The sequence below is a fragment of the Furipterus horrens genome, unplaced genomic scaffold, assembly GCF_987537825.1.
Source record: "Furipterus horrens unplaced genomic scaffold, mFurHor1.1.pri manual_scaffold_2, whole genome shotgun sequence".
Taxonomy (NCBI): domain Eukaryota; kingdom Metazoa; phylum Chordata; class Mammalia; order Chiroptera; family Furipteridae; genus Furipterus; species Furipterus horrens.
In genome coordinates, this window is record NW_028327172.1 from 122,275,615 (window position 1) to 122,290,086 (window position 14,472).

At 33.7% G+C, this 14,472-nt stretch overlaps 1 protein-coding gene across 2 annotated transcripts in view; it reads right to left on the reverse strand.

Annotated features, from left to right (window-relative positions):
- Positions 1-14,472, reverse strand: part of TBCK (TBC1 domain containing kinase) — a 174,089-nt gene that overhangs the window by 121,575 nt on the left and 38,042 nt on the right. For both annotated transcript variants that reach the window (XM_090266382.1, XM_090266383.1), the window contains exons 5-9: positions 8,819-8,960; positions 4,271-4,331; positions 2,754-2,815; positions 1,696-1,757; positions 615-763 (exon numbers count right to left, since the gene is read on the reverse strand). In XM_090266382.1, the coding sequence (XP_090122508.1) occupies positions 615-763; positions 1,696-1,757; positions 2,754-2,815; positions 4,271-4,331; positions 8,819-8,960 (476 nt within the window). The remainder of the gene's footprint in view (positions 1-614; positions 764-1,695; positions 1,758-2,753; positions 2,816-4,270; positions 4,332-8,818; positions 8,961-14,472) is intronic.

The following is a 14,472-nucleotide window of genomic DNA, read 5'->3' on the forward strand; positions in this document are numbered from 1 at the left end:
TACGGTGTGTAGAACAAAGCAGGAACTCAATAAATATTTAATTGAATGAATGTTTAGTAACTATTTCCTGCCATGACTTACCTCTTAATAACTTTTCAGTATAAAAATAACTTACTGGTGTCACTAAAGTACACATTCTGAGAGTTGTAATCTTCATAGAGATAGAAAAAGGTGATATTCTCCTAAAATATGAAATATAATAGTACAAATGTCCTATCAATAATATTAAGAGATAATTTATAATTAATTATATGATATATAAATGTTGATATAGTGAAAATGCCATTGAAAATTAGAAGACCTGATTTTAGCATAAAATTTGAGATGAAACAGGACTTTGTTTTGCATATTAAGTTTTGTGGTGCTGCTTCTCCTTGATTCTTAAAGTTCTTGCTCCAAAGTAACTTAAATGTAAAGGATTAAAAGTTAGGTTAGGTATATAAAATGTCAGGTTATGCACATCCAGAATTACCTTTTAATTCCAAGATAAGTGTCCATAAAGTCTCACTAATGTATTATATACGTATTGTTGATGCGATCAAAACAAACTAGGATACACATACTCCCTTTAAAAATAAGGCTTATAATATTGCCTATGTCTTATTTATCATTACCTTTACACAGCTGATTGATATCTTCAGGCAGGGTTAAATCAGCACATCTTAGAGAAGATGAAAACAAACTGGCAGGTTTTGTAAATGGCGTGTATAAAGATGACACTTCACTAAACACTTTGTCCTGAATGAATTCATCTGGGGTTGGCCTTGAGAAACACATTTAAAATAGAGAGCATGAAAGTTATTAAAATTTCCTGGAATAATGGCACATGTTCAACAGGATAGGTAAAAGTCCTAAATACCTAATCAGCATAGAATATAATAAAGCCATCTGTGGCAGACTGGAAGTATACATTTATATAACAAGCAAGTTACTGTAAATAGTAAATGCTGAACTTTTTACCTCTGTTGTGCCTTTTGTACCTATGATCTATCAAGTTTATTATATATGAACATCTCAATTTTTTACTTTTAGCTTGACTACCATGTGCCAGCTTTACTGAATATCTTACATTAAATGATAAAATTGTACACTAATGAGATCTCTTATTTTTCTTCCTACCCTTAGTTTAATGTGGCATATTTACCCAATACAACGCTTTTGATATCATTCTCCTCTTCCTAACATGTCCTAACAAAAATGTTTGTTTAAAGACTAATTAGAATACATAATTTTCAAATATTATATACCTAAAGAAGTTTAGGGACAACTGTATAGCTAATAGTGACATCATCAAATGAAAAGAAATAATAAAACCTTTAAGTAATTCTTTCATATAATCAACAGTTTTTAACTTACCTCACCATTTATCCAAGTTCTTTGCTATAATGCAAATTTCCAATAAACTTTTGCTCTCATTTCTCTTCTATCATTTGAATCTAGAAATATGTATATCCCACAATTTAGCCAATTTTTTAATTGGAGGCTAGAAAATGAGGTAGTAACTTCTTTTGGTATATTTTAGTTTTCGGACCATGTTTAATATATTTCTTATTTTATGAACATACATTAAAACCATAAGTAATAGTTAATATTATATATACATAGATATGCTTATTTTGTCCATTGCTATTATAACTAATAAGAAAAAAAATCAACTACTTGTATGTTAAAACCCCAAATTCTTAAAATACCAGCCTCTTGGAAGGGTGGAAGGTAAGACACTTCTTCAAAAGATCTATCACATTTTCAGGAAGCTCCTGGTAAATAAAGAGAAAAAAATATTTAAAATGATCCATTAAAATATATATATTTGACTCAAATGTTTGCTCATCTAGTCTACTGTGGGGGACCGCTCCTTGTGGTTTTGGAAATTGTGTCCTAAGCCATGAGCCAGGCAACCACCCCAAACTCCTCCAGGAAGCCTTTAAGTCTCAACAGAAAACTGGAAGACTGAGGCAGACAGGGCCAAAGGTCACTCAGGGGGTTTCCATGGGAATTGGATTTAAAGAATACATATTGTGCTTTAGAGCTTGCTCTGCTTTTTTTATCTCTTAGTTAACTATGAACAATCTGTAGCAAAGAATGTATGAAACCTTGCACCTTATGCCAGCATGGCGCCAGAATGTTTAATAGACCCTGACATGGACTGGTCACTGTGCCCTTTATATTGATATCTATAATCTGTAACTGTCAACTGTAATCCAGGCACCGAAAAGCTAATTGATGATTTATGAATTTTGACCTTGTATCTCCCATGGGTACCCTTCTCAATAAAAGGCATGAGGAATGGAGGTCTTGCACTTTCTCCACTAGAGGAAACACCTACCTCCTTTCCCCCCCAGACAAAATACAGTGTCCTGAATAAATCTGTCCTGCTGTTGTCCTGAAACCTCTGCTGGACAGAGAAGTTTCCAACTGAGTCGGGGTGTTGGAGGCAGCTCAGCCTCAGGCTACTTTGATATTTTGTTTTGTTCCAAAGATTTATTTTCACCAGGCAAACTCAAACCCTCTGTCTTTTTATTTTTATTTTTTTAATTTTTATTACATTTATTGGGGTAACATTGGTTAATAAGAATATATGGGTTTCAAGTGTACATCTCTATGATACATGATCTTCATATTGCATTGTGTGTTTTGATTTTTTTTTGAAGTCTTTATTTGGGTTTTATCGAAGTAAATATAGCTTTAAAATAGCTTTCTACTGGATCCCAAACATGAAAAAACATTTTTTTTCAATAACATTAATCACAAACCTTTATAATGTCCAGACAACCATGCTCTTCAGCCAAAACTATTATAGTATCATCCACGCAGTCTATAAAACAGAAAAATTATAAGAATACTGCTGTTCTAATTTATCAGACATACTTAACTCTGATAATTTTAAAAAATATTATGTAACACAGTTTTAGAAACAGGAATATTAAAAGGCTTGTGACCTTTTAAACTTTATGTATATTGGTAAAATTAAAGACTTCAAACACTAAATATTAACTGAATCACAGATACTGAAAGATACCAGCTTAAATGTAAGTGAAATTAAGCAGTGATAAAGGAGATAAATTCTTGGCTATGCTTTCTCTTTCTATGTGTGTATTTAAGAAGGTTTTTTTACTTTTTCATGACTATAAGAATACTTTATTTTTATTATATACAATTTGGAGAATGTACACACTTCTCTGAGAACTTAATGTTTAGTGTGTAGATAACATTTAGAAATTGCCAAGACTCCTTAACAGCTATATTTTCAATATAATTAAGTGTGGTAAATATGGTAAAAATTTATTTATAATTTATTATTAATATTTATTAATAATATTCTGTGCTATTACTTGTAAACTCTATTAACTTGTACACCAATTTGTCAGTCTTTTACATAAAGTGCTCCATCACTGTTTTCTGTCCATTTTTACAACACATGCTTAATTTATTCCACTCTAAAGTAGATTATGCAAATTTTTATAAATTTAAATTAAAAATATTTGGATATATACATGAAAAATATATGAGCTTGTTATCAGGAAAAGTAAACATTTTTCCTGAGTTACTATATACACGAGTCATCAAATAGAAAGCTCAAAATTTGATATAGTATTTGACAGTAAACTGCTACAGAGAAGTATAATTTTAAGTTCTCATTATTTTGATGTTACACATTAGTTTACTTTGCTCTCTCAGAGAAGAGGGGGGAGGGGAACTGGAAGAGATTAGCCAAATGTCTGTGCCCGTGGACACAGATTGACTATGTGGTGAAGGTAGGGAGGGGGAAGCCAGGAGAGAGCTGGGTGAAGGGGAGCAAAGGGGGGAGAAATGGAGGGCTTCTGTAATAGTGTGAACAATAAAAAAACTGAATAAACTGAGGATATTTCAGTGTCTTCACTATTTTATTTTTTTCAGGATTCGGAAAATCAGTTTATTTCTTAAAATTCTGTAAGTCAATGAGCCTTTTATATGCCATTCTTACTTATTCTCTCTAAAACAACTTAAGCCTGAATACAGGTTTCTGTCACAAAGGGTCATATAAACAAACTCTTCCAACTGTGTCTCTTGCAACAAACTTCTTTGAAAAAGCCCATATAACTGAGTTGATGTAGCTAGTGGTATAAAGCACTTTCTGGAACACTTTGAGGTCAGCAGTAAACTTAACCACCATGGTTGCCTTCTAGAAGTGTATTCCCAATTTTAGACAAATACATACTCAATGTGTACGATTACTAACAGTCACTAAAAATCATATTTACATTTGAAAGATAAATTGCATGACACTTACCCAATGTAAGCAAAAATTTTAGTCTTTCAGAAATATCCAAGCTCTGAAATAATTTTCTTCCCTATTAAAATGGAAAAAGAATTCTTGTAAACATTGGCATCTTTTTTTCTAGAGAGATCTTTTTTTTTCAGAGCTAAAAATAATTTTACCAGGTACTTCTATTTCTTTTTTAGAAGTTTTATTAGATTTTTAAAATTAGTTAAAGAAAAATTATTGGTTACATGTTTTAAAAAATGTTGCATAATACTTAACATTTAAACACTATATATAGTCATTAAATTTTAGTTTGCTCTCAAGCACTTTTGAGACCTACATATACCTGAATGTTTAGAAGGATTTCAGGCTACCAGGAATGTTATTAAGAGTCCAAGATTCCTCCTGGGAAAGATTAAGATTACCCTTTCAACTACTCAGCTAATTCTTACTTATATATTATGATCCAAGCAGTCTGTTGTCTCTATTAGGAAACATTCCATGACACTTCTTTCTCCCATAATGCCTTTAGAGCCATCATTTGTGCCAGAAGACCTGGTATATTTCTTTATGTTAAGACACATATATTATATATATTAACTGTTTATTAGTTGGCTTCAGGGGGCTCTTTGGAATGAAGTCTGGAATCAAAAAGTTATGACTTCCATGAATGATTACAAATTGAGCAACTATTGTGTGTCAAATTTGACATTCTACCACCAGTTATATAACTTGGATAAATTACTTAACCACCTTAAGCCTCACCTTTCTCATCTATAAAAATAGAATATTTACTATACTTTCAGTAGGGGTTTAGATAATGTATAAAAATGATTAGCATTTTTTGCATATTAAAAATGTTTCATAAATTTGACTATTATTTTATTTTATTATAACCAAATTAAATTTATATACCTTAGAATATGAAAATGTAAGATAAGATAGCATTTTTTATAGAGAAAATGAGATTCCAATTTTTTTTAAAAAGAAAAAATCTTTAAGTATTTATGATATTAGAAGTACAGGTTTGAGATAGGATTGAAAAAAAGTCACCACTTCTCTCTTCTCAATCTCTTACATATATCATGTTAATCATCTAAAAAATTGTATTAATTATCTTATAAAATTTTGATCTTATCAATATGTTTAAAAACTTTAAATGGGCCCCATATCTTACAAAACTAAATATAAACTTCTCAATTTAGCATTTAAAGTCTCCTAGAATGTGACTGTAATACATCTTTTCAGTCTAAATGCTTACCATTTGTCTATCTTGTGATGAACACAGCCCACACATGTTGCAGTTATATCTGATTACTTGCAATACAGTGAACTCACTGCCTATATTCAGGCCTATTGGCTTTGACTCATGTTATTTCCTACCAGTAAATTTTTCTTCCTGTCTATCAAAATTCTATTCTATTGTTCATCTCCTAAAATTTTAGTATAAGATTTCCAGGTATTTGTTGCTGTTTGTATGTTTTGGTTATTTTATTAACCTTGCAAACCTCAGACTTTCTACTTCTAATGTTACTCTAAGACAGATATTAGAATATTTGACTATCTTCTCTGTCTTTTAAATTTTTTAAAATATTTTCAATTTCTATCTCTTTGTGTCATATTCTGGGAGAATTACTCAACTTCATTTTCTATATTCAATCTGTCCAGTTTTCTATGATCCACCTATTTATTTTTTTATTTCAAAATTACATATTTTTTTCCTAAAACTCTTAGCTGATTCTTGTTCTTTTTCAGTAAATGTTCTAGATTCAAAGTTTCTATAATTGTTTCATGAATGGAATTATTTCCTTTATCTATTAAAGAACATGCATATTTATTATAAAGTCTTTTCAATGGTGTAAATTCTTCTGATTATTGTTTTCATTTGTAGAGATCTTTAGATGTTTGGTATTTTTTAGCCATGTACTCATATTTGTACAAAATTCTATACATCTTTTGAACTACAAACACTTCTAGTTGGCAGAGTGGCTATAGAAACTTTCCTGTGAGTTTCTCCCCTATTTCTTTAGAATTTCTAGTGTACCAGAAGTTCTCTTTGTTAGTTGTTGGTATGCTATTAATTTATATCTTAGTATTTTAAATCAAAGGGTTTGATGAGGCAGAGGAAGATTTAAGCCTATGTTTTCAGTTTGCCATCCTTAAATTAGACTGTCTAAACTTTGAGTACCACTAAAAGCCCATATGACGAAATTAATATTTCCTTTCTTGGTATTCATACTGAACTCTGTGTTTATCTTCAAAGTTTATGGCTTTGAATTAATTTATAAGCTCCTTCAGTATGTGTCTTAACCACAGTTTATTCCTTGTTGAATATGTCATGATGCTATACATACAGTAAACACTCATTAACATTTGTTGAATTACTCATATAACACATACCCAGATCATTAGTAAGGTGTTTAGATATAGGTGATGGTAAGACAAAAAAGCTGTATACTTTACATTTATATGTAGGTATACTTCACTTTCACATTCCAACACAATTTTTTATTTTGTCTATGGTTTTAAACAATGAGATTTATTATTATTTTACACCAATGAAAAGTAAGATGGTCTAAACAAGGGATAGCAAAGAATCATAAAATCTGACAATTTTCCCTTAGAAAAAACACTGCCAATATGTAAATGTAACTTGCATATTTTAATATTAATAATCAAAGCTAACATTAATTAACTATGTTCACTATGAAACAGCCTGCACTGAGAACTTTATATACATTATTTCACTGAATTATTCTAACAACTTCACAATACAGACATTATTGTTACTTACAGAAGTGGAACCCAGGCCGTCAGAAGTTAGGTTAGCTACTCTAAAGTCATACAGCTGTACTTTGTGGCATCAGAATTCAAACCCAGTTCTTTCTGACTACACAAGCTTACCTCTTAACTAATTAAGCTTTATTACTTCTGCTGTGACCCTGGCTGGTTTGGCTCAGTGGATTGAGCGTCGACCTGCGAGCTAAGTGTCGCTGGTTCGATCTTCCAGTCAGGGCACATCAGAGAAGGAAAACTCTGATTCCAAAAAACCTCTGCTGCCTTGTGGCATACCTCTTCAGGGGAAAGGCTAAGGGAGTAAACCCCGACAGAAAATCCGGAGCCGGAGTCCCTAAGGCGGTTTGACGTTGTAGTCAACACCGGCAACTCCTGCGGCGCACCTGAAGCCAAGCTGTATTGACTCCGTCTTTCCCTTGGACCCTTCAGCTGCGAAGAGAGGGGGGGTCTGCTGCATGGGCAACAGCAGACCCTCCATATCACCCTGCCCAGGCTCTGTAGCTTCAGTTTCACTGGAGGACACTCCAGCGTCATCGCAAGATGTCGATTCAACACGGGAGGAGACAGATACCATGTCACTCCCGAGTCGGACTGCACAGCCATTCTCGGTGGTGCAGATAGACTCTTAAGAAGCTACACCATCGTCTCTCGAGACGGACGGCTGCCAACAACAACTTCTGCTGTTGAATTAATTCTTAAATATAAAAATGAAGAAATTAATGTCAATTGAATTTTTAAGTATGGTAAAAATTAATGACAATATTTTCAAAGTGTCTTGAAAATTCCTTGGAAGACAGAAATAATAATTACGTAAATAAAAATTTCTGCCTCAAAAGACTTTACCGTCTAAGTAGACAAATTTGACAAGTGCTATAATAGAAAAGGGGAGTAATGAAGATAGGAGCCTAAGGCAAGCAGATACTTAAAGGAAGAATCGACAGATTGTCAGTTGTCCCTCCAAATCCATTCTCAACTTTCTTCTCAATATTTAGGTGTTCAGCTGAAGACAACATTTCCTAGTCTCCCTCGTACCTATATGTAGCAACACCAGCACATTATCACTAGTGAAAAGTACAGAGTTGATAATTGCAACTTTTAGATCATATCCTTAAATACAGTTACCATACAATCACTCCTTTCATTTCCTTATGGCTAAAAAAAAAGGTGACAAAGACAGAACATTGGAAACCAGATGCTGAGAATGGTGGAGACATTCCTGAGAGCCTAGATTTCTGCGTGACATTGTGGAATAAGGTCCACACAACTCTTGCTGGAATGCTACTTGAGGAAGAAAAACATCTATAAACTTTACTGAATTTTTACTAACTTTTTTTGTTTTATTGTTTTTCTATTACAGTTGTCCCATTTTCCCCCCCATTGCTCACCCCTACCCCGCCCCCCACCCCTGAGAGAGCAAGAACATATCAAAAAATGTAAGAAGTTTCAGTGAAAAGACTTTTAAAAAGGTTTAATTTTTAACAGTACAGTTTACATTTTTATACCCAATATAAGTGTAAGAACTTCTAGAGCTACCAAAATGGTATTTACACCTACTATTATATTTACAATTAATAAAAGTGTAAACATTTCTAGAGCTACCAAAATAATAGGCAAATTAATTGTCAAACAATTTTTCTAAAAGTCAAATTGAGAATTAAGCCATTTCTCTTCATAATAGTCAATTTGCAAAGCAAAAACATATGACTAGTTTTCCTATCCAAAAATTATTCTAATAAACACACAATTTCTTATTATTATTTTAAATTTCTTTATACATACCACACAAAGCTCAAATAAAATAATTCCCAGAGACCACACATCTGACTTGGGACCAGAAGGCAACGGTTTTTCATCTAGCACGTGATCAGTAGTTTTGAAAATTCCTTGTGCAATGACCTCAGGTGCCAAGTATGATGGATACCTACAATGAAATATTTAAAAAATTAGTAATTATTATTAATACAAAGGGGGAAAGAAGTAGAAGAACATTTTATCACTGAAAACAGTATTTATAATTTTGAACAGTAGAAATGCCAAAATATTATAGAAGTATATAAATTAAAAAGACTCCATTTCTGTCCTTCCGTCACTCATACATATTTATGTATATATAAACTTGGCCACCCATCCCCACTGTCCCACAAGGCAGCATGCTATACACATTACTCTGTACCCCTTTTTATTCACTGAAAGTATAGAGATCATTCTACAACAGTAAGTATAGATTAGCCTCATTCTTCCTTAAAACTGCCGACAATTTTATTGCATTGAGGCACTTAACTTATTTCACCAAATTCTGATGAAGAACATGTTAAGTTCTGTTCTTTTACTATTATAAACAATGCTGAAATGATTATGAATACTTCATTTCCCAAAAATGCATGTAGAGATGACGAACTTCTAGACATGGCACTATAAAGTCATAAGGAACATGTATTTAAAATTTATATACTGTATATATATATATATATATATATATATATATATATATATATATATATATAGCCAAGTTGCTCTTTCAGGTTGTATCAATTTACATTCTTATAAGCAATACAAGAGGGAGACTATTTCCCCTTACCTTCACCAACATAACAAGTTCTCTTGAAAACTGCTTTAGTAAGTACTGTAGTGAGTAAATATTTACTAAAGACAGACTATTAAATATGAATAAGGTACAGAGAATAAAGCTCTGTGAACACCCATGTACTTACCAAGCAGTTTAAGTAAAGAACATCTTATTATCACTGAAGTTCCATTTCTGCTTCTCCCTAATTGTGTCTCCTTGCTATCCCCCAAAAAGGAATAGACAGCTAGAATTGATGTTTATAATTCTTTTTCCTTTTAAAAAAAATTTTACCATATATGTGTATCCCTAAAAAATACATTGTTTAGTCAAACATATTTCTGAACCTCATGTTACTGGACAGTATCCTTGTGTGACTTGTTTTTTCAAACAAGATTATTTATTTGAAAGCCATCCATACTGTTGCACTGTTATTAATTTTTAAGCCTATTTTATGAATATATAACTTATTTATCAATTCTAATGTCAAGGGTTATTAAACTTGTTTGCTATTTTTAAAATATAAACAGTGTTGCTCAGCCCTGGCTGGTGTGGCTCAGTCGGCTGGTGAAATTCTGTACACCAAAATGTAGCAGGGTCAATTCCCAGTGAGGGCACATACCCAGGTTGCTACTAGTGCAATACCCGAATCAATGTTTCTCTCTCTCTCTCTCCCTCTCCCACACCCTTCATCACTCTCTAAAAGCAATGAAACAAATGTCTTCAGGTGAGAATAAAAACAATTAAAAATAAACATCATAAACAGCGTACTATATACAGTGTACATCTGCAAAAGTTTCCCCAAGGATATAAACCTAGAATTGAATTTCTAAGCTATTTTTAACTTCTAACTTTATGATATCATGACAAAGGTTTTTTGAAAGGCATTGAACCAATTTATAGTCCCACTAGCAGTGCATTACATTTCTTATTCTTTAATTCTTCTTCAACGCTTGATAGTGACAGGCTTTTTAATCTTGACTACTTGGTAGGTGAAATCTATATGTCATTGTGAACATAAAATATCTCAATATTTTTTATATTGATTACATGTTAAAAATATAATTTGGGGATATATGGGTTAAATAAAATATATTCCCAACATTAAAAAAGAGAAGGTTTTCCTTTAAAAAATCCTGAAATGTATAACATTATAATTTAAACAAAAGTGAATTTAACTATTCATCACAGGATTGATAGAATTTGTCTGAGTCCGGTCTTGGTATCTCTCTTGGGAAAGGCAACATTTTCTACACTTCTATAATTGGTGTTTTCAGATTTTAAAATACTCTTTGGGAATTTTAGTAATTTGTATTTTCTCTCCAATCAACCATTTCATCCTAGTTACTATATTTTGGTCATAGGCTTCATGAGAATTTGATATTGTATAATTTCAGTATATTCACTGAAGATAAGTATTTGCATTTATCAAGGGCAGGAAAATGCTTAGTAGAAAAATCCATTGGTAAAATATAAGGAAATTGGTAAAAAAATTATCTTACATTAAAAAAATCATCCTATCAGACTAAAACTCTTTATTTTTCTGATAAATTCATTTCATGAATAATTCCAACAACCTGAGGCTGACCTGCTGAAATGGAAATTATTTCTCCTCCCAGTGAGCCCCAAAGCATTTTATTAGCATCCTTCTTATGGTTCTCTAATGACTGACAGCTACTTATTTTACCTGTTCTATATTTTATGTAATAGGCTATCATCGGCAGCCGTCCGTCTCGAGAGACGATGGTGTAGCTTCTTAAGAGTCTATCTGCACCGCCGAGAATGGCTGTGCAGTCCGACTCGGGAGTGACCCGGTATCTGTCTCCTCCCATGTTGAATCGACATCTTGCGATGAAGCTACAGAGCCTGGGCAGGGTGATATGGAGGGTCTGCTGTTGCCCATGCAGCAGACCCCCCCTCTCTTCGCAGCTGAAGGGTCCAAGGGAAAGACGGAGTCAATACAGCTTGGCTTCAGGTGCGCCGCAGGAGTTGCCGGTGTTGACTACAACGTCAAACCGCCTTAGGGACTCCGGCTCCGGATTTTCTGTCGGGGTTTACTCCCTTAGCCTTTCCCCTGAAGAGGTATGCCGCAAGGCAGCGGAGGTTTTTTTGGAGTCAGAGTTTTCCTTCTCTGATGTGCCCTGACTGGAAGATCGAACCAGCGACACTTAGCTCGCAGGCCGACGCTCAATCCACTGAGCTAAACCAGCCAGGGTAGTAATAGGGTAGTAATAGGCTATACATATGTAATATTACATATTTTTAAGTTTTTATGTTTATACTATTTAATATACAAAAATTTACCTCCTCTCGAAATAAACTTGAGGGTACTGGTATATCATTCGATTATATAAATCCTCTGCAGCTATCAATGAAACTTAAGTATAAGATATGCCTAATATATTTTTGTTAGTAAAAAACAATATTTTTTTTTATGGAATTTATAGAGGTAATGTTGGTTCACAAAACCAGGTTTCAAGTGAACAACTGAACAAAACATCCTCTGCACACTGCATCGTGACCCAGTGCCTCAAGCAAAGTCCCTTTCCACCCCTTTTGTCTCCCTTTTGCCCACCTTCATGTACACCTACCCCCCTTTCCCTCTCGGTATCATCACGCTGTTGCCTATCTCTACGTTATATATACACATATATATTTTCGCTTAATCCCTTATCAAATGCCAGTTAGGACTACCTTATAGACAGCAATTTAAAAATCAGGTCATACCTAAGAATCAGACTTATTATTAAACTTGAATCCTGCTGACTGGACACAAAAGGAAAGATAAAAGCTTCAGAATATAAATGAAAACTGAGTGAAATTCTGCTCTGGGTGTTGCATATGTGCACACCCTTTCTTCATTTATTGTCAAATTTAGTCATAAGCACAACCATCTGGATTTTTTTCTATCTAGATTTTTTTATTCAATGATATTAGATTATTAGGCCACACTGAAGTAATGATGTTAATCAAAAATACTTATGTATATGTAACATTATGTAATAAACATAATGTAGTCACTCAATTTTGCCCTGGCTGGTTTAGCTCAGTGGATTGAGCGTCGGCCTGCGAGCTAAGTGTCGCTGGTTCGATCTTCCAGTCAGGGTACATCAGAGAAGGAAAACTCTGACTCCAAAAAACCTCCGCTGCCTTGCGGCATACCTCTTCAGGGGAAAGGCTAAGGGAGTAAACCCCGACAGAAAATCCGGAGCCGGAGTCCCTAAGGCGGTTTGACGTTGTAGTCAACACCGGCAACTCCTGCGGCGCACCTGAACCCAAGCTGTATCGACTCCGTCTTTCCCTTGGACCCTTCAGCTGCGAAGAGAGGGGGGGTCTGCTGCATGGGCAACAGCAGACCCTCCATATTACCCTGCCCAGGCTCTGTAGCTTCAGCGTCATCGCAAGATGTTGATTCAACACGGGAGGAGACAGATACCATGTCACTCCCGAGTCGGACTGCACAGCCATTCTTGGCGGTGCAGATAGACTCTGAAGAAGCTACACCATCGTCTCTCGAGACGGACGGCTGCCGACGAGTCACTCAATTATTCCTTCCATTTTTCTTCCTGTGTTTTCTGATAGCCACCTCTTCACAGATTATCAATACTTCTTATTTACTTGTAAAATACAAGTCAATTAAGTCAGGGAGTATGACAAGTTTAAATGGGCAAATTAGGTTTTTTAATTTCTTTAATTTTAATATAATCACAAGTGTGATATTAATATTTTCTTTTAACTTTTCCTTGTACTTCTCTCATACACAAATTTGTATTATGTAATTTTACCCTAAGATAGTATACTGCTCTTCTAAATGAGTGTGAGGTATCTCTGGAGACAGCTGAAGTCTAGTAAATAGCATGAGACTTGACATAGAAATACCTGTGTTCTAAATTTCAGTGCTAGCATGTATTCTATATATAATTTGGGTTTCTTAATAAAATAGAAACAGTGATGCCTACCTAATAAAACTGTTATAAATATTTGTGAATACATATATGTAAATGCATTAATAAAACTAGAACACATGACACAAATGCAACATTGCACTTTTATCATCATTACCATAACGTCCAGAAGGCAAACTGGTCATTTTTAATCCTGATTTCCAGCACAACTAACCCCAAAAATAATAGCATGGGTACTAAAAAGTCAAGTAAATTATTGTACCTAAAACTCTGCTGAGCTCCAGAAGCACAGAGGTGGCTCTTGCTCCAATCAAGGACTGATTAAATTAATAACCACAATAAGCTCTAAGATAGTATTTTTTAATGTAAACATCTCTTTTTAACAAGTATCTCTTCTTTAACATAGCATTTTAACACTCAAAGAAAATTATCAGAACCTTGCTGTATGACTGGTGAGGTAATGTAAGTGGCTTTCATTGCCTGTTTGAAGTTTTAACACGGTATTAGCTACTGGCCTGCTAAAATGAATGTCCAATTTCTAACTCTTTATAATATTTTGAAACAGATGTTAACATTTTACTTTGTTATTCCTCAATATTTGTCTTTTGAATCAGCTGCAAGATTCTTCTGGTATAAATATTTTCTTTCATGCCTTAGCTTTTTGATCTATTTATTTTTCCTGGCCAATGTTTCACATTTTGCTCTTTGATACTTTCTCTTCAGACCCTCTGGGTCTAAAACTTCAAAGTAAGCCAGACCAAATGGGAACTTAAGACCAATTCTACCCAAGCATTTTAAATTCAAATGCAGTTCAAAAATGCTTGATATGCTTTAAGAAAAAATACCTCTTTTTTTCTATTCATCATTATAAACTAAAGCACCTTTAGGCAAAAGGTGAAAAATTCAAGTGATTCTTGTTTATGTTATGTTTTTGGAGTTCTCTCTCACACAAATTAATTTAGACA